At 41.9% G+C, this 21,952-nt stretch overlaps 1 protein-coding gene across 1 annotated transcript in view; it reads left to right on the plus strand.

Moving 5' to 3' along the window:
- The window catches only part of KIF15 (kinesin family member 15), a 49,913-nt gene extending 29,858 nt beyond the window's left edge, over nt 1-20,055 (plus strand). Inside the window, exons 19-35 of the mRNA XM_079795346.1 lie at nt 337-442; nt 1,444-1,609; nt 3,198-3,348; nt 3,552-3,637; nt 4,605-4,674; nt 5,237-5,323; nt 5,847-5,951; nt 6,508-6,630; nt 7,142-7,288; nt 7,894-7,995; nt 8,254-8,418; nt 10,354-10,463; nt 14,596-14,668; nt 15,374-15,411; nt 18,783-18,948; nt 19,169-19,300; nt 19,610-20,055. Coding sequence (XP_079651472.1) covers nt 337-442; nt 1,444-1,609; nt 3,198-3,348; nt 3,552-3,637; nt 4,605-4,674; nt 5,237-5,323; nt 5,847-5,951; nt 6,508-6,630; nt 7,142-7,288; nt 7,894-7,995; nt 8,254-8,418; nt 10,354-10,463; nt 14,596-14,668; nt 15,374-15,411; nt 18,783-18,948; nt 19,169-19,300; nt 19,610-19,669 — 1,887 coding nt within the window. The 3' untranslated portion in view covers nt 19,670-20,055. The remainder of the gene's footprint in view (nt 1-336; nt 443-1,443; nt 1,610-3,197; nt 3,349-3,551; nt 3,638-4,604; nt 4,675-5,236; nt 5,324-5,846; nt 5,952-6,507; nt 6,631-7,141; nt 7,289-7,893; nt 7,996-8,253; nt 8,419-10,353; nt 10,464-14,595; nt 14,669-15,373; nt 15,412-18,782; nt 18,949-19,168; nt 19,301-19,609) is intronic.
- The last annotated feature ends 1,897 nt before the right edge of the window (nt 20,056-21,952 follow it).

Below are 21,952 nucleotides of genomic sequence, written 5' to 3' on the forward strand. Positions count from 1 at the left end.
CCCAGTCAAGACTGATTTGATTTGTTTTCTCTACTTTGTTCCTTCGCATACGGCTCCGATAAGGAGATACGCGAGTGCACACACACATACAGCTCTAGCCCTCTTCGTTTGCAGTGCACCTGGATCCCTTTCTGTTTGCCCAGTGGGATGACGGTTCAGGTGCCTGCAGGGATCCTTCCCTTTGTTGGGCATCCTCACTGTAGTTGAAGGGAACAAGCCAATTTTCTTCTGGTCAGAGACTTTAAAACAATTTAAAAACAAAAACAAGGTAATGGTTTGGAGTATGTCTCATCATGCCAGTATGCCTTTTCCAGTAAATTGATCTCTTTCCCTCAGCTTTTCTCATCAGAGAGAATGGATTGGACCAAACAGCAGCAAGAGCATCTCTCACAATTGAGTGTCCTTGAAAAGCAGCTTCGGGACACTCAAACTAAGAATGACTGTAAGTGTGAACAGCTGGGAGCTTTCTAATCTGAATACTGGAACTCAGTATCTTTCTAATCATATGATATATCTTTTTTAAAATATATTTTTATTGATTTCAGAGAGAGATAGAAACATTAATGATGAGAGAGAGTTATTGATCGGCTGCCTCCTGAACACCCCACACTGGGGATCAAGCCTGCAACTCTGGCATGTGCCCTGACCTGAATTGAATCCTGATATCCTCGTTCCTGTGTTGATACTCAATCTCTGAGCCATGCTGGCCGGCCGGGCTTTTTAAAGTTTTAATGCTGATTTGAAAATGAATTGTCTTGAATTTATAAGATGAATAATGTTTTTTATTAACCATTTATTTATTTTTTCACTTATGAATGTGAACAATGTTTTAATAGTGATGAAATAAAGCGTAAATTATATGTTGGCATATATTCACAGATGTGGGAGTATCATTTGATTCCCAGTTTGTTTGTTGTTTTCAGTTTACGTCTCCTTTCATTAAAGTATTTGCAGTATTTTGTAATAATGCTCAAACAAAAACAGCCATTCAGTTTTTTTATCTAAGAAGTTACCTAATTTTGCTTCCAATTGCAGTTCCCTTAGAAGACCAGACATGTCTAACTCATTTGAGAAAGTTCTGGCACATTTACAAGAGGTTTTTCAATAAAAGTAGGATTAGATCACTTAAAATATGTTTAAATATCTTGATTTTTTTCCTTATAAAGAATTTTGATGCACATTTTAAATGTCAAAAATAAGTGATTTACAAGTCAGGGACAGACAGATGTTAATTCTTCCTTTTTTGGTAGAAATATACCAAAAACCATAAACAAAGGAGAGGGTGAAAATAGAAACTTTTTCTAGGTATCTACCACTTACTAGTAGCTGTTCAACATCAACTTTTTTTTACTGTTTGTGTGAAGCTAACTATTACATTTGCCTACTTTGTAAAAAATTATGTGTAGAGAGGCCTATTGAGGATTTATTTTGTTTGTCTTTTAGTTTTGAAAAGTGAGGTCCATGACCTGCGAGTAGTGCTTCATTCAGCAGACAAGGAGCTGTCTTCGGTGAAGTTGGAGTACAATTCATTCAAGGAGAGTCAGGAGCAAGAACTCAGCAGCCTTTCTGAAAAACACGTGCATATCCAGCTTCAACTAGACAATGTCAGGTAGAGTTGTTTTGTTATGATTGGCCTGGAACCCAGGGATCCTTGAAGTGCACATGCTGTTAATCCAACTCAAACTAGTTGAATAAACTAAAAGTTAATTTATTGGCTCAGAGTATTGGGAAGGCTCAGAAGTGATTGTGACTTCAGGGACACTCTAGAACGTGTCTCACACGGTGTTGTCAGATTGCATCTTTCTCTCTGTCTCTTCTGCTCTCCGTCTCTCCCTCTCCAGTCCCTGCTCTGCTTCCCTCTGTGTTCCCTCATTCTGTCCTGTTGAGGGCCTTCCTTTGTGTGACCGGGAACAGATGGCCTCACGGCTCCACATTCTGTCTCCTACATTCACAACTCCTGTGAGGGAATCCTCTGTCCCAGCCACCGTATGTCCATCCCAGGGAGAATTGGAATTGGTCTTGCTTGAGTCATCTGCTTACCTTTGGACCAGTTCGGTCTAATTAGCATATTATACTTTTATTATTATAGATTCTGTATTAAAAATATCAAGTTCTTCCTTGCTTTTTTAACTGGACATAAATTAGTTGTTCCCAATGCCTCAGGTTTGACATTGAGTACATCACTCACTGGGCTGCTTATACTTGCTCGTGGCACCCTCCCTGCATGAAACAGCACAACACCGCTATGTGTTTCTTGAATTATTTTGCCTGCTTTATTTATACAGTTTGTATTGTAAATACATATGTTCCCTCTCCCTATCATCTATTGTCTATACACCTATCTTTAGCAACTGATTTTTACCACTTTGCAGTTTGCTGCTTCTGCTCTGCTTTCAGTTAGTAAAGCAGATATATCCTTGTCTAATAACCTGTATGTAAAAGCAGGGACATCTGTTTTGGGTGGCCCGTGGGTCAGGTTCATTGTTTACCTCTACTTGGCTGAGCTCTGGATGTTTGGGTGTGTTCCCAGTATGTCGGGGAGCAGAACCAGAGGATGAAAACCTAAAAAGTAATCCTATTAATAAAAGGCTAATATGCACATTGTCCCCTCGACCGGGAGTTTGACCAGGGGGCGGGGCCAGGACCGGCTGGCCAACCGCCTGCAGCCTCTCCCCCAGGCCAGCCCAGCCCGATGGGCCCGATCTGGGTGGGCCGGCCGGACCCCACCTGTGCACGAATTTGTGCATTGGGCCTCTAGTAAATAATAGTCATGTGAATGAAAAGATAGTTCTCGCCCAAGGAGTTTACACTCTTGCTTAGATTGAAGCCACGTTTGCCATCTTGAAAAATCTTTGTAGAGTTTGGAGACTATGTGATGAATGGATAGAGTGGAACTATCAACAAAATTAAATTAATGGCTAGTCTCTAGGTTCTATAAGGGTTAGGTCTGGACCTCCTAAATGAGGAAGAAGGTGGCTCCAGGCTAATACGCCCACTCTCTTTTCCATCACTGTGCTGTGGTTGAGTCTGTCTGGCGTTTGTGCATCATGGATATTTTACAGACGTCTTTGAGCTTTACACCAGTTGAGGCTTCTGTAAATTGGGAATGGTCTATAGCTGGGATAAGTAGAACTGCAGATACTCTGACTGAACGATTAATTTGTATTTACCATTGTAAAAATGTTTTCCTGTTAAAGATTAGAGAATGAAAAGCTTCTTGAGAGCAAAGCCTGCCTGCAGGATTCCTATGAAAACTTACAAGAAGTAATGAAGTTTGAAATTGACCAACTTTCAAAAAATCTCCAAAACTGCAAAAAAGAAAATGAGACTCTGAAATCTGATATGAATGTAAGTGAAGGGTGTTGATGATTCCTAACTTTGTCCTGGGCATGTGACTGCTGACTGGAGCTCAGGGCAAGCACTGTGTAAACCTCTTCCTAACCCCTGGGCAGCCGGGCCCGTGGTGCCTGCCACAGAAGGCACTCGATGTGTTTGTTGACTACACATGGCTAGTAACAGTTATTTAAATCTAATGTCACGTTGTCTTTTAGAATTTGATGGAGCTTTTTGAGACAGAAAAAGAACGCAATAACAAATTATTATTACAATTTGAAGAAGATAAAGAAAACAGTTCTAAGTGAGTGCTGTTTATATTTTCCATTATTTAACTAGAATGTCATTTACTACCACATTCTTTATCCTGTTTTTCTTAATTGCAAATGCCCTGTATTTTTTCTAAAGCATTCCCAAAATGAATATCATGTTTTTATATGAATGTCTATGTAGAGAAACTTAATTTTTAAAACATTCAATACTTTTAAATGAATAGTAGTGATCAGAACTTGGGGCTTTCTGTAAATAAATCACAGTATTTATTATTGGAAGGTGGGGATTGATTTTTATTTCTGTATGTACTATTACTTTTCTCGTTGCTCTTTTTTTCTCCTGGTGCTTTAATATGAATGCTACTGTCTTTCTTCCCTTTCTCTCCAAGTTCTTTTCTTTGATGATCTCTGTCAGTCTCTTGGCTCAGCCAACCCGATAATTATTACTCTAATGAGAAGAATCTGTATTTGTTTATTCAGCAGCTGCTTACAGAATTCATACTATGAGACAGAGTCTCTTCTAGGCCCTGCTATACAGTGATGAAAACATCTAGTGGATCCACACATCTGGTTGGGAAACAGACAGTTAACATTTAGTCATTCATTCACACATTTAGTGATATCCACAAGCCAGTCTCTATTCTGGCAAACGCCAGAACATGCAGAGATAAGACAGAATAAAATGTCCCCATCCTCATGAATTTTATATTCTAGTGCAGAGAGTTGGGTAATAAACAGATACTAGATGTTATATGTTATGTTTGGGGGTCTCACAGTACTTCGAAGAAAAATAAACTGTTGTAGTATAAAAATGTGTTTTCATTCAATAATTGTTGAAGAGATGGGTTCAAATTTCTGATTTGTACTGGAATACAACGCCTAACACCAAGTTTATGCCTAATAACGTTTAGTTGCATTGCAGTGAATCTCCTGTACAAATAGACTCAGTTCCTGTGTTCGTTGAGTGAAGTCTTTAGTAAAAGAACTCTTCTCTTCCAGAGAAATCTTAGATGTTCTTGAGGCTGTGCGTCAGGAGAAACAGAAAGAGATGGTCAAGTGTGAGCAGCAGGTAAGTATCTTGACTCTGACTCTAAAATTGGAGCTTTGTCATTTTTCCTGATGTCGAAAGAGGTTTATTATAACAAGTGTCTTGGCTTTCCTATGTTGAAAATTGGTAATAAAAAGATGGAGTGTTTGGTTGTATTATTTCTCAACTCTATTTTTCTAACTCCCAGATGACCATTATAATTTTTTAGTGGCCTCCTGATAGAGACCACAAAATCATTGTCTTTTAACCCAAGTTATTGTTTTTCAAGTAATACTCCTGTATACTATATAATATGAAAAGCAGGTTTTAAGTTTTAAAAAATTTTGTTTGTTTGTTTTATCACTGATTTTGTAGAGAGGAAGGAAGAGAGAAACATTGATTTGTTGTTCCACTTATTTATGCATCCATTTGTTGATTCTTACATGTGCTCTGACTGAGGATCGAACCCGTAACCTTGGCGTATTGGGACAGTGCTCTAACCAACTGAATTACCTGGCCAGGGCTTCAGCTTTTAAAAAATATATGTGTAGTTAACTGTGTGATTTAATTCTTTTTCTAAAAAGATTTATTTTTTCCCCCATAGATGGCAAAAGTACAGAAACTGGAAGAGAGTTTATGTGCTACTGAGAAAATCATCAGTTCTCTGGAGAAGTCTAGAGATGCTGACAAGGTGGGAGGTGGTTGAAGCTACATCCCTCTGTATTTTCTTCATAAATGTTGTTTTAACCTTCCAGTCTCCTGCTGTCAAGGTGACTGGTAGCTAGCATTTCTGTATGCACCTGTGCCTTGTGCATCTTCCATGGTTACTAGAGAATGAGATCTTTTATTTAAGTTAATTTTCCACATAGCTTCAAGTGCAAACTGTTCTATTTCTCTTGATGGCAGTTTCTAAAACACATCCTGTCCCTTTTAACTGTTAGCGTGGCCCTTTCTTTTTGACCATGAGTCCATAAAATTAGTTATAAATTCCTTATATGTCTACTGTTACTCATTCATAAAACCAAAACAAGCGATTAAATAAAATGGTATGAAACCCATTATAGTATACATTGAGGACATTAGTAATGTCATGTGACATATATTCTCAAATGAAACTGACTTCTGTTGTCATTAGGAAATATAAACAACCTGTCATTTAAAAATGACCTCCTTAATGTCACTGGGTGTGAAGATACTGTTTCTGTCCTCATCAGGAAGTTGTCACTGACCTCATGAGCCAGATCCAGGAGCTGAGGACTTCAGTTCGTGAGAAAACAGAAACCATAGACAGCCTGAAGCAAGAGCTGAAGGACATCAATGTAAGTTCTGTTGCCGGCAATGGATTAATTTGAGCATGAGACTCACTCCATAGATTCCTCAGGAGGTTAACAGATGCTCGCTCCACCAGGAAAGAGATTCTGTGGTCACATAGATTTGGAAACACTGTTGCAGCTCAACAGGATCTGCATTTGCAGAACTGGCAGAGCCTTTAAATGCTCATGTGCAGTGTGAGTGTATCTAACTTAAACAGTGGTGCTTGCTCCTTCCCTTAGGTCAAGGTGAGGGTTTTGGTCAATGTTCTCCCTCCTCTGCCCCACGTGGAGCTTGCTGCCCTCCACCTTTATTTCTGACGCCGACTCCTGATAATGATGACAAAACCAGATGTTTTTTCACTAATACCTGTGGGACTTTTCCACTCCTTTTTGCCATCCATGCATTTATTCTTCCATTCCTTAATTCAGCAGGTATTGGTTGAATTAATTGTGTTAATCTGGTCATCACCTTTGAACTCGGACTCATTCTGAAATTATTTTAATCTTAAAAATACAAATCATAAAGCAGACAGCTCTTGTATCATAACCTTCTTTTCTGCAGTGTAAATACAACTCTGCTTTGGTTGACAAGGAAGATAGCACAGTGTTGATTAAGAGACAGGAAGGGGAGATTCTGGATCTGAAAGAAACCCTGAGGCTGAGAATAATCTCTGAAGATATAGAGGTAATGTTAACACATCATGACCTTTTTTTCTTTATTATTTGTCAATATGTATATGTGTATATGGAGGTTATTAGTAGAATAAATAGGGGATTTTTTTTTAAAAGAGTAAGACATAATTAGAGTCATTTTTCTCAGGGTAGTTAGGCATTAAGAGATAAGAGTAACATTTTTATATTTTATCTAGTTGATTTATTTTCATTCATTTGTGCTAACACCATAATAAGTTCCTCTAACTGACCCTGGGGGTGAGGGTAAGGGAGAGTAGAGTACAGTTAAATTTTAATTGGGTACCTGTATAAATTCACTGTAATATTGATCTCTAGGCCTGTTCACTAATATTAACTGCTTGGTTTGTCTTGGAATGGATTACCACACAAGCAAAAAAAAAAAAAAGTTCTCACTTAAAACTCTCTTAACCTTTTAAAAATTGCACATAGTAATGATTTGCAAATCCTTATTGAGAAATCCAGAATTAAGAAATTCTGCTTTTGTGGGGATTTTCTCCGAACAGAGGGATATGCTCTGCGAAGACCTGGCTCATGCTACTGAGCAGCTGAACATGCTCACCGAGGCCTCGAAGAAGCACTCGGCGCTCCTGCAGTCCGCCCAGGAGGAGCTGACCAGGAAGGAGGCCCGGATCCAGGAGCTTCAGCACGAGGTGACTGCAGGGGAAGGTGCCGCTCCAGATGGGGCCTGGGGGAGGCCCCGCGTGTTGTTGAGGTCCCTGCCTTGGCTAACGGGGCGCTGAGGTGGTTGGCGGCTGCTCTGTGGGTTCAGACTTGCTGGGCTGTCTTCCTGCCTACCCTCAACCCTTGACACGTGCCAGCAAGTTCTAGCCACTGTGTAAGGTTATGGCTGATTGTCATCCTCTTTTGGGCTGCTGCTGTTTTATATGTTGTATTTTTCCTCAAATGATTCTTTGATCATTTTTGAAGCTTAAAAACATAGTGTTGTTGTTTTTTAAGTGTAACTAAATTTATGAGAGTAAGGGAGATGAGAGCATTATAGTAGTAACTAAGGTATACAAACACACAAATGGTAGCCCCAGATTTCACAACTCATCCTTTTAAAAATTGCTGTGTTGTGTGTGTTTTTTTAATATATTACTGCTTTTCAAATTATTAATCGACCCCCCCCCGCCCCCCAAAAAAAATAATGTAAAAAGCCTATTTCCCACATACCTTGGGGAGATTGGCTGTTCTAATTGGACCTTGGGTCCCATTATTTTCTAACTTGTAACCTTATACCTGTTGATTTTCCCAGTTAAACCTAAAGAAAGAGGAAGTAGAACAGAAGAAGAATGAATATAACTTCAAAATGAGGCAACTAGAACATGTGATGGATTCTGCTGCCGAGTATCCCCAGGTACTTGTCAGAGAAAGTGCATTTCAGGAGGAACAAAGTTTTGTGAGTGATTCAAGTTTGGAAGTTACTGAGTCATTAACACCTTTTCTGCTTTTTACTTGATAAAAGGGTATCACTGTTTTACATGTTTTAGTTAGACAAGATTTAGAATAACAAGCTAACTAGCCTATTTTTTACATGCCTGGCATGTACATTTAATATGAAATCTTTATAACACCACTTGATCAGGTGTTTGGATGAAATTTCATTTTGTTTTAGAGTCCTAAAACACCACCTCATTTTCAAACACAATTGGCAAAACTCCTGGAAACACAAGAACAAGAGATAGAAGATGGACGAGCCTCTAAGATTTCTTTGCAGCACCTTGTAACAAAGCTAGATGAAGACAGAGAAATCAAAAATGCTGAAATCCTCAGAATGAAGGTAACTGGGTCATTGTTTCCGTTAGCTTTGATGTTTTTAAATAAATAGTATCTTTCATGGTTCCTGAGAATACAAAATTCAGAGGCACAGAACTGAGGGTCAGCAGAATAGACTTCCTCTCACCCGACTCCAAGCTGCTCGTCTGCTGTTCTGGAGGCTCCCCATGTAGCTGGTTCCTTACTGATTTTTTGGAGCTGTTTGTGCGGCTGTAACCATGTCTGAGCATTGTCTCCCTGCCCTTTGGTTTTGATACGATGGTGTTATCGCACAGGCTGCACCAACTACTCATCACAGTCTGTCTGACTTTAGATTTTTGCCATTTTGATGGCTAAAGCATGTTATCTCGTTGTAGTTTTAAGTTTGTATTTTTCTTATTAGTAAGATTGAGCACCTTGTGTTTTTCTTTTTTAAAAAAAAAAAATATTTTATTGATTTTTTACAGAGAGGAAGGGAGAGGGATAGAGAGAAACATCGATGAGAGAAAAACATCGATCAGCTGCCTCCTGCACGATGCCCCCCACTGGGGATGTGCCTGAAACCAAGGTACATGCCCTTGACTGGAATTGAACCTGGGACCTTTCAGTCTGCAGCTGATGCTCTATCCACTGAGCCAAACCGGCCAGGGCACCTTGTGTTTTTCTGTTTCTGTTATTTCTGTCCTACCATTTTTCTATTGTTGAGCTTTTTCTTATTGATTTGGGGGCATTCTTTATGTATTATAGAGATAGCTTTTGTCTATGATAGTTGAAAAGCCTTTTCTCCTTTTTTTTGAGTATGTTTATTAAAGCTGGGGACAGTGAAACAAGGAAGGGCTTCAGATAGAAGCAGCAGCAGGAGAGAGCGTAGGTGAGGCTGCTGTAGCCCACTGAAGAGTCAGAGGAAGGGGGGCCTTAGGGACAGGTTCAGAGGGTTAGTTGGGGATGAGTGTCCCTGTCCCATTGCTCCCCTGGTTTCATGTCTGTGGTCCCTTAGAGTTTAGGAGATGCATCCCAGTGGGGGAAAGGCGTGGGCGTGCTTCTCGGATGGAGAGTGTGCCATTCTTTCAAATTTCCTTCTAGTGTTTTTCACCCAGGCACTTGCGGGTATAGTGTTTGTGTGAGGTGAGAGTGTTTTCTGTCGCATTGAGGGGTGGGAGGTGTGAAGGAATGAATGCCTGGGGAGATGATATGGAGGAGGAGGAGGAGGGGAAAGGAGGATGCTTCACTCCAGCACTTAGCCTGGAAGGTCATTGCTCTACAGGAAGTTTTTGTTTAGGGTCAAAGTAAAGTATATGGAGACGGTATGGCTCTTAAGCTTTGTTTCTCGTGGAGGGGTCATTCCTGGCCTCAGCATGCTGCCATCTCAGGAATGTAACTGTTACCCAGATTCACATGACCTTGGTACTCTGAAGAAATTGGGTCAGATTAATAAAAGTCAGACAATAGACAGGGAGAAGTACATCAAAAAGGATACTCCTTGCAGACAAGTATTTATTTCCTCTAGATGGTTATATTCATGATCTTCAATTAGAATCCAATTAAGTATTTAAATTAGAGTCTACCTAGTAAATAGAATCAAATAGAACATTGGTCCAAGTAGAGAATTTCTGTCTTTTCTTAAGGAATTTTAATGAATCAGTGATACTGATCAGAGACTATGTTTAAGATGCTGAGTTTGAGCCTGATTCACAGTTTAGGCGCCCAAGAGCTTGTCACAGTCAACTTTTCATCCACTGTCATCCAAGGAAGTGTGTGTGTAGGAGAAGTTTAACCCTTTGCACTCGCTTGCTTTTTTCTTGATTCCTTTATTCTATTCTAATGCCAACCGTGTCGAGTCACACTCGACATCCGAGTGCAAAAGTTTAAGAGAGAAGTGCCTGTCTCAGTCATGGCCTGGGGGAGCAAAATAATGCTTATGATCATGCGTTTTCTGAAAAAGAATTTCCTGTGTTATTAGGAGCAGTTGAGTGAAATGGAAAACCTACGGTTGGAAGGTGAGCAGTTGAGAGAGAAAAACTGGCTCCTGCAAGGTCAGCTGGATGATATTAAAAGACAAAAGGACAACAGGTGAGAAAGGGCCCGCAGGACTCTGGGCTCAGTCATGGCCTGCCCGGGTAGAGTTAAATAAAGGACGTTGGAATACACACTGGTTTCCCATCAGTTGCTTTTTGTTTATTTTTTAATTTTAAGTCCTTTTTTTCTTTTTCAATTCCAGTTAACATTCAATATTATATTAGTTTCAGTGATTAGACATTATATAATTATTAAGTCATCATCCCAATGAATCTCGTACCCAAGCGTCACCATGCATACTTATTACAATAGTATTGGCTATATTCCCTATGTTGTACTTTACATCCCAATGACTATTCTGTAGCTGCCAGTTGGTACTTCTTAATCCCATCACCTTTTTCACCTATCTTCCCAGCCTCCCTCCCATCTGACAATTGTCTGAATGTTCTCTGTATCTGTGAGTCTGTTTCTGTTCTGCTTGTTGTTATTTATTGACATTTTATGTTCCTATTTGTGATCTTTTGCTGCATGACTCATAGTTCCCGGAAAGCTCCTGAGTAGCAGCTCTCCAGAAAAGCCTTTTCTTGGGGTTAGGTATCTCTAGGTTTGTGTGTTTTGGCTTCAGCTTAGGCAGGTTTCTAATTTTATTTGCTGATGGCACAGTGTCATGGCAACCACACCCAGGCTGTATCCTGTCTCTGACACTTGAAAGTCACATGACTTTGGACACATTTTTGAGCCTGTTAGTGCCTCCGTTTCTTTAGCAATAAAATGAAGAAAATGTTAGCTCTCACAGGGTTTTAAAGACCAAAAATAATGTGCGTAAAGAACTTGGCAGAGGGCAGTCTCTCAGTCAGTGGTAGTAATTAAGTACACAGGTAGCATTGTGATCCTGCCTGTTGTCCACTCGGAGTGAAAGATTGGAGATGGGGGTGGCCTGTAAAAGTGTGCAGCGAGCTGAATTCAACCAAAGGGGATGGAGGCCCTTACTGAATCCACCTTCCCAGATTAGGGGTATCTGCTGTTCCTACTGTGTTCAGAAGGTCTTTCACAGCTGCCTGAGCTGCACTGTCCAAAACCTAAATGAGACAACAGATATTTGAGATGGTTATGGTGGCTATGCTGACAGCCTATAGTCATAACTATGTTTCAGTCAGCGACGGACCGCATATACAAAGGTGGTTCCGTAAGATTGTAATGGAGCTGAAAAATTCCTGTTACCTAGTGACATAGCTGTCATAACGTCATAGTGCATTGACTTACTCACGTGTTTGTGGTGATGCTGGTGTAGACAAGCCTGCTACACTGCCTGTTGTATAAGAATAGAGCACATGCAATTATAGTTCATACTTGATAATGATAATAAATGACTGCCACTGGCATGTTTTGTGTGTTTTTTTGGGGGGGCCGTATTTTAGACTGTACTTTTTCTACAGTGCCGTGTTACACTGGCAGCAGCCTCATACATCTCGTGTTTACTGTGTCTCTAAATTGCATTTAATCTCGTGTTTTGTGCAGTGACATACTATACAGGCTGGTAGCAATAGGCCTAAGCTAGGTGTGGAGTAGGCTGCACCATCTAGGTTTGTGTAAGTGACTATGATGTTCCCATCACGACGAAATCACCTGTCGCCGCGTTGCTCAGAATGTATCCTGTTGGTAAAGCAGCACGTGACTAGTCCTAAATGGTTCAGGTGTCACTGAGCATGAGAGACCTCATCTCAGTAGCATCCTCTCTGGGCTCACTTCCCTTTCTTGGTGATTCTGATGCAGATATCCACAGTGTGCTCCCTAGTTCCCATATGCTCCACCGCATGTCCAGGCAGATAAAAGAAAAGCATTGTACCTGGTATACTGTCTTTTTTCAAGAGTTGGTTTGAGCATGGAAAACAATGTTTCTAGGTCACTTATAAAACCACAATTAGAAATACTGTATTTTATAGCCTCCTGTTCCTTTTTGAGGAGCCATACAGAAACGTCTTCATGAAAGGAAGGAAACTGTAGCCCCCGCCCCCTCTGTCTTCTCTGCACTGGGAGCAGCTCTCCCGCCACAGCCCCTCACCCTCACCCCCTGAAAATGTACGCCCTCGCCAAATGTATCTCCACCTCCTTGGTCGGCAGCACCTCAGCTGCTGAGCCAGCCACTGTCGGCAGTGGTGCTGAGACGGCCCGAGACACTGACAGGAGAGCCCGAGCCGCTTGGCAGTGTGTGCCTGACCTCACTTACATCTCGCTGCACTTCCCAACCAGCCATTCCAAGGCCATGGACACAGCAGCCTAGTCCACTGGGGCTGGGGCTGGGGCTGGGGCTGTGGCTGCGCAGTAGGGGCGGCAGGCTGTGAGGCTGGAATTGGGACCGTTTGGGAGCCTCGGTGTTGGTTCTGCCAGGAACCCTTCTCCAAAGCAACAGCTCTTGTTCTACGCCCTCTGGGCTTTGCCCTCTCAGAGGCCATGGGGCTCTCCTGGCTGCTGGAGGCCTTCCTCACCCTCTGCATGGGAAGGAGCTCTCTCCACCTCCCACGGCTCTTTCTCCCGAGTCTTATTTGCCCTGTGTGTTCCTTTTCCTTTACCTCCCAGGCAGCCTGGGGCAAGTGCTGGGCTCAGGCTTGCCAGAGGGAGGCCATATCAATACTGTGCTAGTAAGGGAAAAGGAAAAGAAAATCGGAGTGAGGGGTCAAGTGTAGCCCATAGCCTGTTTGGTAAAGGAAGTCGTATTGAGGCAGTCGTGTCCTTTCATTTAAATAGCGCTGTGCCTGCTTTTTTTGTTTTGTTTTGTTTTGTTTTGTTTTTTAATATTTTATTGATTTTTTACAGAGAGGAAGGGAGAGGGATAGAGAGTTAGAAACATCGATGAAAGAGAAACATTGATCAGCTGCCTCCTGCACACCCCCTACTGGGGATGTGCCCACAACCAAGGTACATGCCCTTGACCGGAATCGAACCTGGGACCGTTGAGTCCGCAGGCCGACGCTCTATCCACTGAGCCAAACCGGTCAGGGCTGTGCCTGCTTTTGCGTGGCGATGGCCAACCTGACAGCTCTGCAGAGACCACGTGGCTTGCAAAGCCTAGGACCTTTCTGTCAGGTTCTTTACATACAGTTTACCCATTCCCGGGTCAGAGCGAAGAACACATTTTCCCTGCGATTTCGGGTTTTCTCCTGTTGTGGTCTCATCACCGTTTTTGTCTAGGCTGCCAGGCCATTAAGTGAAAGAAACAAGTGTATCTTCTGTTTTTCTGTAAGAAACTGTCTTTTTGTCGTTTACTCCTCAGTGAGAGGCACTCCCCGAGAAGCCTGTGGCGTTCTTCCTGGGGGCGCTGCTGGGCTTATTATCCTGACCTGGTCAGCTCAGAGATGGGTCAGATCCACCTGAAACTAATGGCACACCCAGAATATAATCGTCTTCATACAGAGGAGTTTTTTCATTTTAAATATATTTCTTTATTGATTTCAGAGAGGAAGGGAGAAGGAGAGAGAGAGAGAAACATCAATGGTGAGAGAGAATCATTGATCGGCTGCCTCCTGCACACCCCCTACTGGGGATCAAGCCCGCAACCCAGGCATGTGCCCTTGTCCGGAATCGAACCTGGGACCCTTCAGTCTGCAGGCTGATGCTCTATCCACTGAGCCAAGCCGGCTAGGACACAGAGGAGTTTGAAGAAATTCATGTCTGGTACTCAGCGAATCCACTTCCTGGTGTTGGCATGCATGGGCAGCCGGTGTCATCAGCAATTGCCAGCCGGCTGTGAAATCTGACAAAAGGGGCAGCAGGGCCCTGGGGGCCAGGCCAGCCTGAGGAACCCTTCCCACCCCTGAGAGGCCCCTCCCAGCTGATCACAGTCATACGGACTCCTGGCCTGCCCTTCTCCTCAGCCCCCTTTGCTCACATGTGATCTTCAGATGATACCGCTCTTGACCAAGTTCCTACTTTATTTTACTTTCAGCCAAGATTGGTTAGATTTCTCAGCTCTGCTCACCTCACTTCTGTGTGGGAGGAAGCCTGAATTCTGGGGAAGGTGCCTTGTGTTGTCCTTATGCCGGTCACATTTGTCAAGTGTGCTAACTTGACTTCACCACTGAGGTGGCTTTTCTTTGCACAGCTTGGCATTGTTGCATCTCATGGACATGAAGTGATACTTGGCTATACTTGACATTGTTTCCCTATCCTCCCTTCCTAATCTGTGCAGCGAACAGAATCATCCAGACAACCAGCAGCTGAAGAACGAACAAGAGGAACTTATCAAAGAAAGACTTGCTAAAGTAGGATTTTTTTATTGTATTTTTTTAATCATTTAAATATTACATATGTCTCCTTTTTCCCCGATTGACACCCCCCCCCCGCCACTCTCACGCCCCCAGGACAAGCCCCCACCGCCCCAGTGTCTGTGTCCATTGGTCATGCTAATATGCATGCTTACAAGTCCTTTGGTCGATCTCTAAACGCCCCCCACTCCCCTGCCTTCTCTCTGAGGTTGGATGGTCTGTTCAGTGTTACCTTGTAGGATTTTTTTTTTAACATAATGTTATTGTCTGAGAGGTGCTTTTATTGTTAGTATTTATGGTTATATATTGTAGATGCCATTTACTATTGAAATTTCTGTCTTTTCCCTATTCCCACTGTTAAGTTTGACATTCACCATCAGTATTTAGACATAACTGAAAATTAAGAGATGGTTTTGTTTTTATGTCTAGATGGTAATAAACCTACTGCTCAGCATGCTCATAGAGTTAACCATTTGGAAGCAAGGATTGAGTGCCTGTTTGAGGCCTTCCAGGGCACAGTGCATGACGTCTTATAAATAGATGCCCCCTTCATGTGTGTGTAGCTTGGATTATAGAAAAGAATGTTGGTTTAATTGATTTCGTTACCATGAGTGGGAGAGTGGGTTGGTTACTTTACATCTATCTTTTTTAGCAATGTTAAGAACTTAAGCCATCTTTTTCTTTCTTTTTTTAATTCTATAGAATAAGTTAGTTGAAGAAATGCTGAAAATGAAAGCAGAGTAAGTATACTGTTTTGTAATTCAAGTTCTTGTTAGCCTTTTCTTTACTCTTCTCTAAGGGAAGAAATACTCATAACCACAAAGTAACTAACTCCTTTCCTTCTGAAGTGAACATAAGAGATGTTTACAAAACTGTTTTCCTAAATACCTCTTGCTAAAGAGGTTTTTCACAGGAAGCCATTCCAAAAATCACCTTAAAAAAATAGGTGCCAGGAAGAGCTTAGCTTTCCTGAAGGAATTGACTGGTTTGCTCCTCACGGACTCACTGAGAACAACGTAACCAATCAGGTTTCCCTTTTCACTTCTGGTTTCCTCTGACTTAAAACCTCAAGGCCCTTTGAGAACCTAGATCGATGCTCTGATTTCTTCTGATCTAGGCGTATTTATTCATAAGTAAAAGGAAATGAAGTGAAAAAATGATTTATTGCCCTGGTCAGTGTGGCTCAGTTGGTTGGGCATTGTCCCATGCACCGAAAGGTTGCTGGTTTGATTCCCAGTCAGGGCACATGCCTGGATTGCAGGCTCGATCCCCCCATAGGGAGCGTGCAGGAGGCAGCCAATCAATATTTTGCTCTCACATTGATGTTTCTTACCTTCCTTCACCCCTCTCTCTAAAAATAAATAAAAAATTTTTATTCATATACTTTTAATATTAACTTATTCTTTGATGAACAAGATATACTGTATTATTGCGTTCAAAATAAGTAAGCTGGATGGTATTAACAAATAATAAAACATTAGAAAGATATTGTATTCTCTGAATAGAGACTCGTCATCAGAAACTGAGGCCCTCAAACATTTCACTTGTTATACCTCGAAAAAGAATCTGAAAAACCATGTACCCTCTTGCTCATTTTTGGAGTTGACTTAATGTTAAAATTGCAAGTTTAAATTGTTGCAAAAAATAGAAGTTCCAACATACAGGCATACGTCGGGGATATTGCAGGTTGGTTCCAGACAATCGCAATGAAGTGAGTTGTAGTCTTTTTGCTGGTGGAGGGTCTTGCCTTCAATTTGTAAAAATCGCAGCATCTGTGAAGTGCAGGAAAGCAGAGATATGCCTGTACTAAAAACAGTGACCTTCAGAAATAAAACTGCTGTGGTGTCTTTTAACAGTATTCAACTTATTTGCTACTTTCCATCATTTAAAAATATATAAACAAATTCCTAAATCTAAAATTTTACATTGTTCCTCTTTTGAATTTGAGTTTCTATTCTATACCCATGCTAATTTAATATATTGTTTGGAAATTGTTTTGCTGATTACTCTATCATTCAAGTTAGCAATGAAAATATATACAAATTGAAAATAATTTGTACAAGTTTCTTGTATTCTTATGTCTCTAAGAGTTATATTTCTTCTGGGTTGAATTTTCATTACAATTACTATTAACACAGTATCCTAAATTTATTGTAAGATTTTATAAATAATCACTATACCTAGTAAAATTTTAGTGGAAATGCATCTCTCTTTTTTTAAAATATATATTTCTTTATTAATTTTAGAGAGGAAGGAAGAGGGAGAGAGAGATAGAAAGATCAATGATGAGAGAGAATCATGGATCGGTTGCCTCCTGCACACCCCCTACTGGGGATCGAGCCCGCAACCTGGAATCGAACCTGGGACACTTCAGTCCGCAGGCTGACGCTCTATCCACTGAGCCAAGCCGGCTAGGCAGAAATGCATCTCTTAATGCACTTTATCTTAATGCTTTTTCTTTAATTAGCTCATTCTGTTTTTTAATTCTGGAATGAGATAATATTTAGTATCAATTCTATTTCATTTTCTGTTTTTATTGATATAAATGCTGAGGAATCTTAATCACATAGTAAGTAATGGCAATCGAAGGAGTTTTGTTTGAGTACTTGCATTCAGTCCTTTGAGCTCCATCCAAGTTAATATGCCAAAAATTCTTTTTAATGATCGGATGACAAAGACCAACCACCTGTGAAAGATTTGTTACCCGGTCATTGAGTCGTTTGCCTCATAGAATCAAAGAGGACGGATGTGAAGCAGCTTGCTCAACAATCTCTTCACCTGGGAGCTGTCCAGGGACTGCTTCCCGCCAGGTAGTTGTAGGGCCAGGACAGGAGTCTGCATCCCGTACAGGACCGATGGGAATCCAGCTGTATGCCTGTAGATTTGCAGCTATTTTGGAAGTAATATTCATTTGAGACCTTCTAGCAAAAAAAATAATAAAATAAAATAAAGTAAATTAATAAAACCTAAGTATGCCTGGAATCTATTTCATAATTTAGTAATTAAGAGTCTTCGTGATAGGTTATCCCTGGATCGTACAGGAGCCCACATTGTGGGCAAGCAAAGCACACTCCACAAAATGGCACTGTTTTATCAGCCCCAGCCTCCTGCCGCGACTTCACACGTTGTGTTATCCACGGGCGTGTGTGAGCCCCGAGGATCCGTGTGCGAATCCTGGGCCGGGGGTAGCACTTCTGGCTGTGAGGTCGGTAGAGCCAGGCTGAGCTTAGCCCAGGTCTTCCCTAGTAACCGTAGAGAAACGGCATGCTCCTCCCCAAATGAAATGAGTGCTTATAAGCGAGACAGAAGCAGGGGATTGGCTGTTGGCTAGGCAACTGCAGTGTCTGCCATGCCTCAGGGCCTCTTCATCAAACTAAAGCAGAATACGCCAGACAAAGGTAGCACAGCTTCAGTGAGCTGAGCACACCGTGCCTCCTACCCACACGGTCCTGAGCACCCATGGGTGGTGGTCTGAAAACACTGCCCTCAAAATTAGTTGCCTGGAAGTGCTGTATTAAATTCCCTGTATCACACCATTAAATTAACCAGAATTCTGTTCCATATGCATTGTGAAATAAAAAGCATTTGTTTCTTTGGGGAAGCTGATAGGATTCAGACGATTTTATAAAATTGGTGAAATTCTATATAATTCTATAGTAGCCTTTTTCCTTATGTTTCTTTTCAATTGGTAGTTATATAAATTCTAAATAGCACATCCTTAAAGAAATTATTATGTCCCAGTGTCTGAGAACCAGTGTTTGAAACCAGGAACTGTTACACTTAAGTGTGGGGCACTGAATAAACCCCGCTGCTGTAATAATGCCTGTTACGTTTGCTCCAAGTGGGCTGAATCTGAGAGTTTCCATTCTAAATTTTCATTATTTAAAAAATGGTTTGAGGATTTTTCCAAAATTAAAGTCTTGGTTAAAACAACAACAAAAGCGTACCTGCAGATCTTCCTGTGCTGTCGAGGGGGCAGCGATTCGCATTCCTTTCGAATCAGCACCCTGGGCTCGGGGTGGGGATGGGGGGGACACATTTCCACATCTCCTCCAGTACTGTTGTAATTACGTTTCTTCAGAATATCAAAAAGGGCTCTTCATTGTTACAGTCTAGAAGAAGTCCAGAGCGCCCTGCAGAGCAAAGAGACAGACTACCTCAGAATGACTGAGGAAGTGGAACGAACCAGAACGTTGGAGTCCAAAGCGTTCCAAGAAAAGGAACAACTGAGGTCAAAGCTGGAAGAATTCTATGAAGAAAGGGAGAGGACACTCCAGGTGTGTTTGTGTGTGTTGTCCTGTGCCTGGGCCGCGTGAATCCATAGGGCCAACCAGAGTAAGACTCTTGTCTGAGAGGGTGGCCTGTGGGTCAGACCTGCTGTCGCACACGCAGCTGTCTGTGTGTCTGTCTCCCTGTGCTCTCAGAGGCATGGAGAAATGTTACTTTGTAAAAGCGAACAGCAGCTCATTGTCTCCTCCCTGGGTTGACTACCTGCAGGAGGTGGAAATGTTACGGAAGCAGGTGGAGTGTCTCGCTGAGGAAAATGGCAAGTTGCTAGGTCACCAGAACCCAAACCAGAAGATCCACTACGTGGTGCGACTGAAGAGGGAGAACGTCCGGCTCGCTGAGGTAACTGTTCTGAATGACCTGCCTGTTGTTTAAATGGTTGCTTAATTAAAATTTAATTTAATGATCAAATCACTTATCTGCTTTCTTTAGGGAACTTCCTGAATTCAAAACAATTCAGTCATTGCTATTCTAAGGATAATTCAGTCAGTTTTCATACACATCACATTTATGTTTAATGTTGAGAAGTTTATAAATTTAAAAATTGTAGTTTTAATTTGAAATATAAACTTAATGAATGCCAAGAATAACTCTTCTTGTAAGAATTAGAGCCTTAATTTTTTTTCTTTTCCTTTTTTAAAAAATTACCAGGAGACAGAAAAATTGCGTGCTGAAAATGTATTTTTAAAAGAAATGAAAAAGAGCTTCTGATGAACATCTGCACCATCCACGTCTGGTGGCAGTCGGCCATCTGCTGTGTGAAGGACAATCCGCTGCAGGGCTCAACCCAACTGTGAACTCCGGGGAAACCCTTTTCCTCTTAAAATAAAGTCTGTCGCTGATGTTTACAGTGGATGCTGGTCAGGCCCCGTGTCCCTGAGCCACTAACCTGATCTCCCTGAGTCTTGCGTCAGAAGCTCCCACAATAGTCACTGTCCCCAAAACTTGCAGTGGGGGTCATGGCTGATTGTGCAGTGTGTGTACAAAGCAAACTTGTTAATAGAGATTATTTTTATATTCCTACTTGAAGAATTCTCATGCACATTTTTATGACTGCAAACATGGCCATTTTTCAAAATGTAATAAATCTTTTTCAAATAAACAGTCCAATAAAGAAGCTCATGTGGTTCATTCTCTTGGTCATGCAACATAAACTTAATGCGCACCTACCATATGCCAGGCACTGGTCATTTGTGAACAAGGCAAACAAAACCCCCTGCCCTCTCGGGACTCTGTGGATCAGCACTTAGTGCCTTTTAATAGCAAGTAATATCCCATTGCATGGACGTGCCACATTTTGTTCATTCGCCATTTGATGGACATTTGAACTGTTTGCAGTTTGGGACTATGATGAATAATGCTGCTGTAAATCCAATATAAGTCTTGGTGTGGATCTACGTTTCTTACCTCTTGAGTAGACACCCAGGAGTAGGATTGCTAGGTCACGTGGTCAGCATGTGTTTCACTTTGTAAGACCTTGCCTGCTTTCCAAATGCACTGTTTGGCTGCCCCGTTTTCTGTTCCCACCAGCAGTGTGCTCCAGTTTCTCCACATCTACACCAACATGGTCACTCAGGGTTTACACTATGACCATCCTGATAGGTGTGTACTGGGATACACTTCCAGTTTCCTAATGACATTGAACACTACATATTATGGAAATATGACTCGGCAATGAAAAAGATAGACACATGGATAAACCTTAAAAAAAATGCTAAGTGAAAAGCCAGACTTAAAAGACCACAGTGTGTACGATTCCATATAAGTGAAATATCCAGAAAAGGCAACATTTTAGTGGTAGAAAGCAAATGATTGGTTGCCTGGGGGTGGAAATGACCGAATGGGCACAAGGGAACTTTTTGATATGGTGGAAATGTTTTAAAACTGGGTTAATTTAATGGTTTGTAAGCCATACTTCAGTAAAGCTAAAGAAAAACGAAACTAATTCATAGTTGAACTATCAAGGAATTAGTAGTAAATCCTTAGAGCCAGAGACAGGAAAGGAGCTCAGTGGAAGGTGGAAAGGAGGCCTGGGACTGACTGGGCGGCGGGAGAAGGTGTAGGATTGAAGCTGGTAATAAGCAGGATTGGGTCTTGTCACCTGTGAGTTTCCTGAGGCTGCTGCAACACATTATCACAAACTGGGTGGCTTCAAACAACAGAAACGCATTCTCCCACCGTCTGGAGGCTTGAAGTCCAAAATCAAGGTGTTGCTAACGCTGGCCTCTGAGGGCTCCGGGGAGTGTGTTCTCTGCCTCTCGGTGTGTGGTGTTGCCAGCAGTGCTTGGTGTCCTTGGCTTGTATATTGCATCACTCCAATCTCAGCCACCGTGGTCACATGGCATTCTCTCCTATGTCTCTGGTTCTTCTAATAAGGACATTATTTAGATTAGGGCCCACCCTAATGACCTCATCTTGATTTGATTACATCTGTAGTGACCCATTTCCAAATGAGGTCACAATCACTGGTGCTAAGGGGTCAAGACTTCAACATACCTTTTGGGGGAACACAATTCAGCCCATAACATCACTCATAGCAAAGAAAGAGAGATAAAGTCTTAGGCTAGCTCAGGACAGGGAGTTAGAACTGAGATTTCTGCAAAACCCAATGAGTGCTGCGATTATAGTCATCCTGGCAAACATCATTGATTGACTGCCTCTTGCACATACCCTACTGGAGATTGAGCACAAAACCCAGGGCATGTGCTCAAAACCCAGGTGTTGAACCCGTGACCTCCTGGTTCATACATTGGTCGACGCTCAACCACAGCCACACCAGCTGGGCTGAATCATGTTTTGTTTTTGTTTTTTTAAATATTTTTATTGATGTTAGAGAGAAAGGGAGAGGAGGAGAGAGAGAGAAACATCAATGATGACAGAGAACCATCGATCGGCTGCCTCCTGCACACCCCCCACTGGGGATCCAGCCCGCAACCTGGGCATGTGCCCTTGACCAGAATCGAACCTGGGACCCTTCAGTCCGCAGGCCGGCGC

Source organism: Cnephaeus nilssonii (assembly GCF_951640355.1).
Source record: "Cnephaeus nilssonii genome assembly, chromosome: 17".
Taxonomy (NCBI): Eukaryota; Metazoa; Chordata; class Mammalia; order Chiroptera; family Vespertilionidae; genus Cnephaeus; species Cnephaeus nilssonii.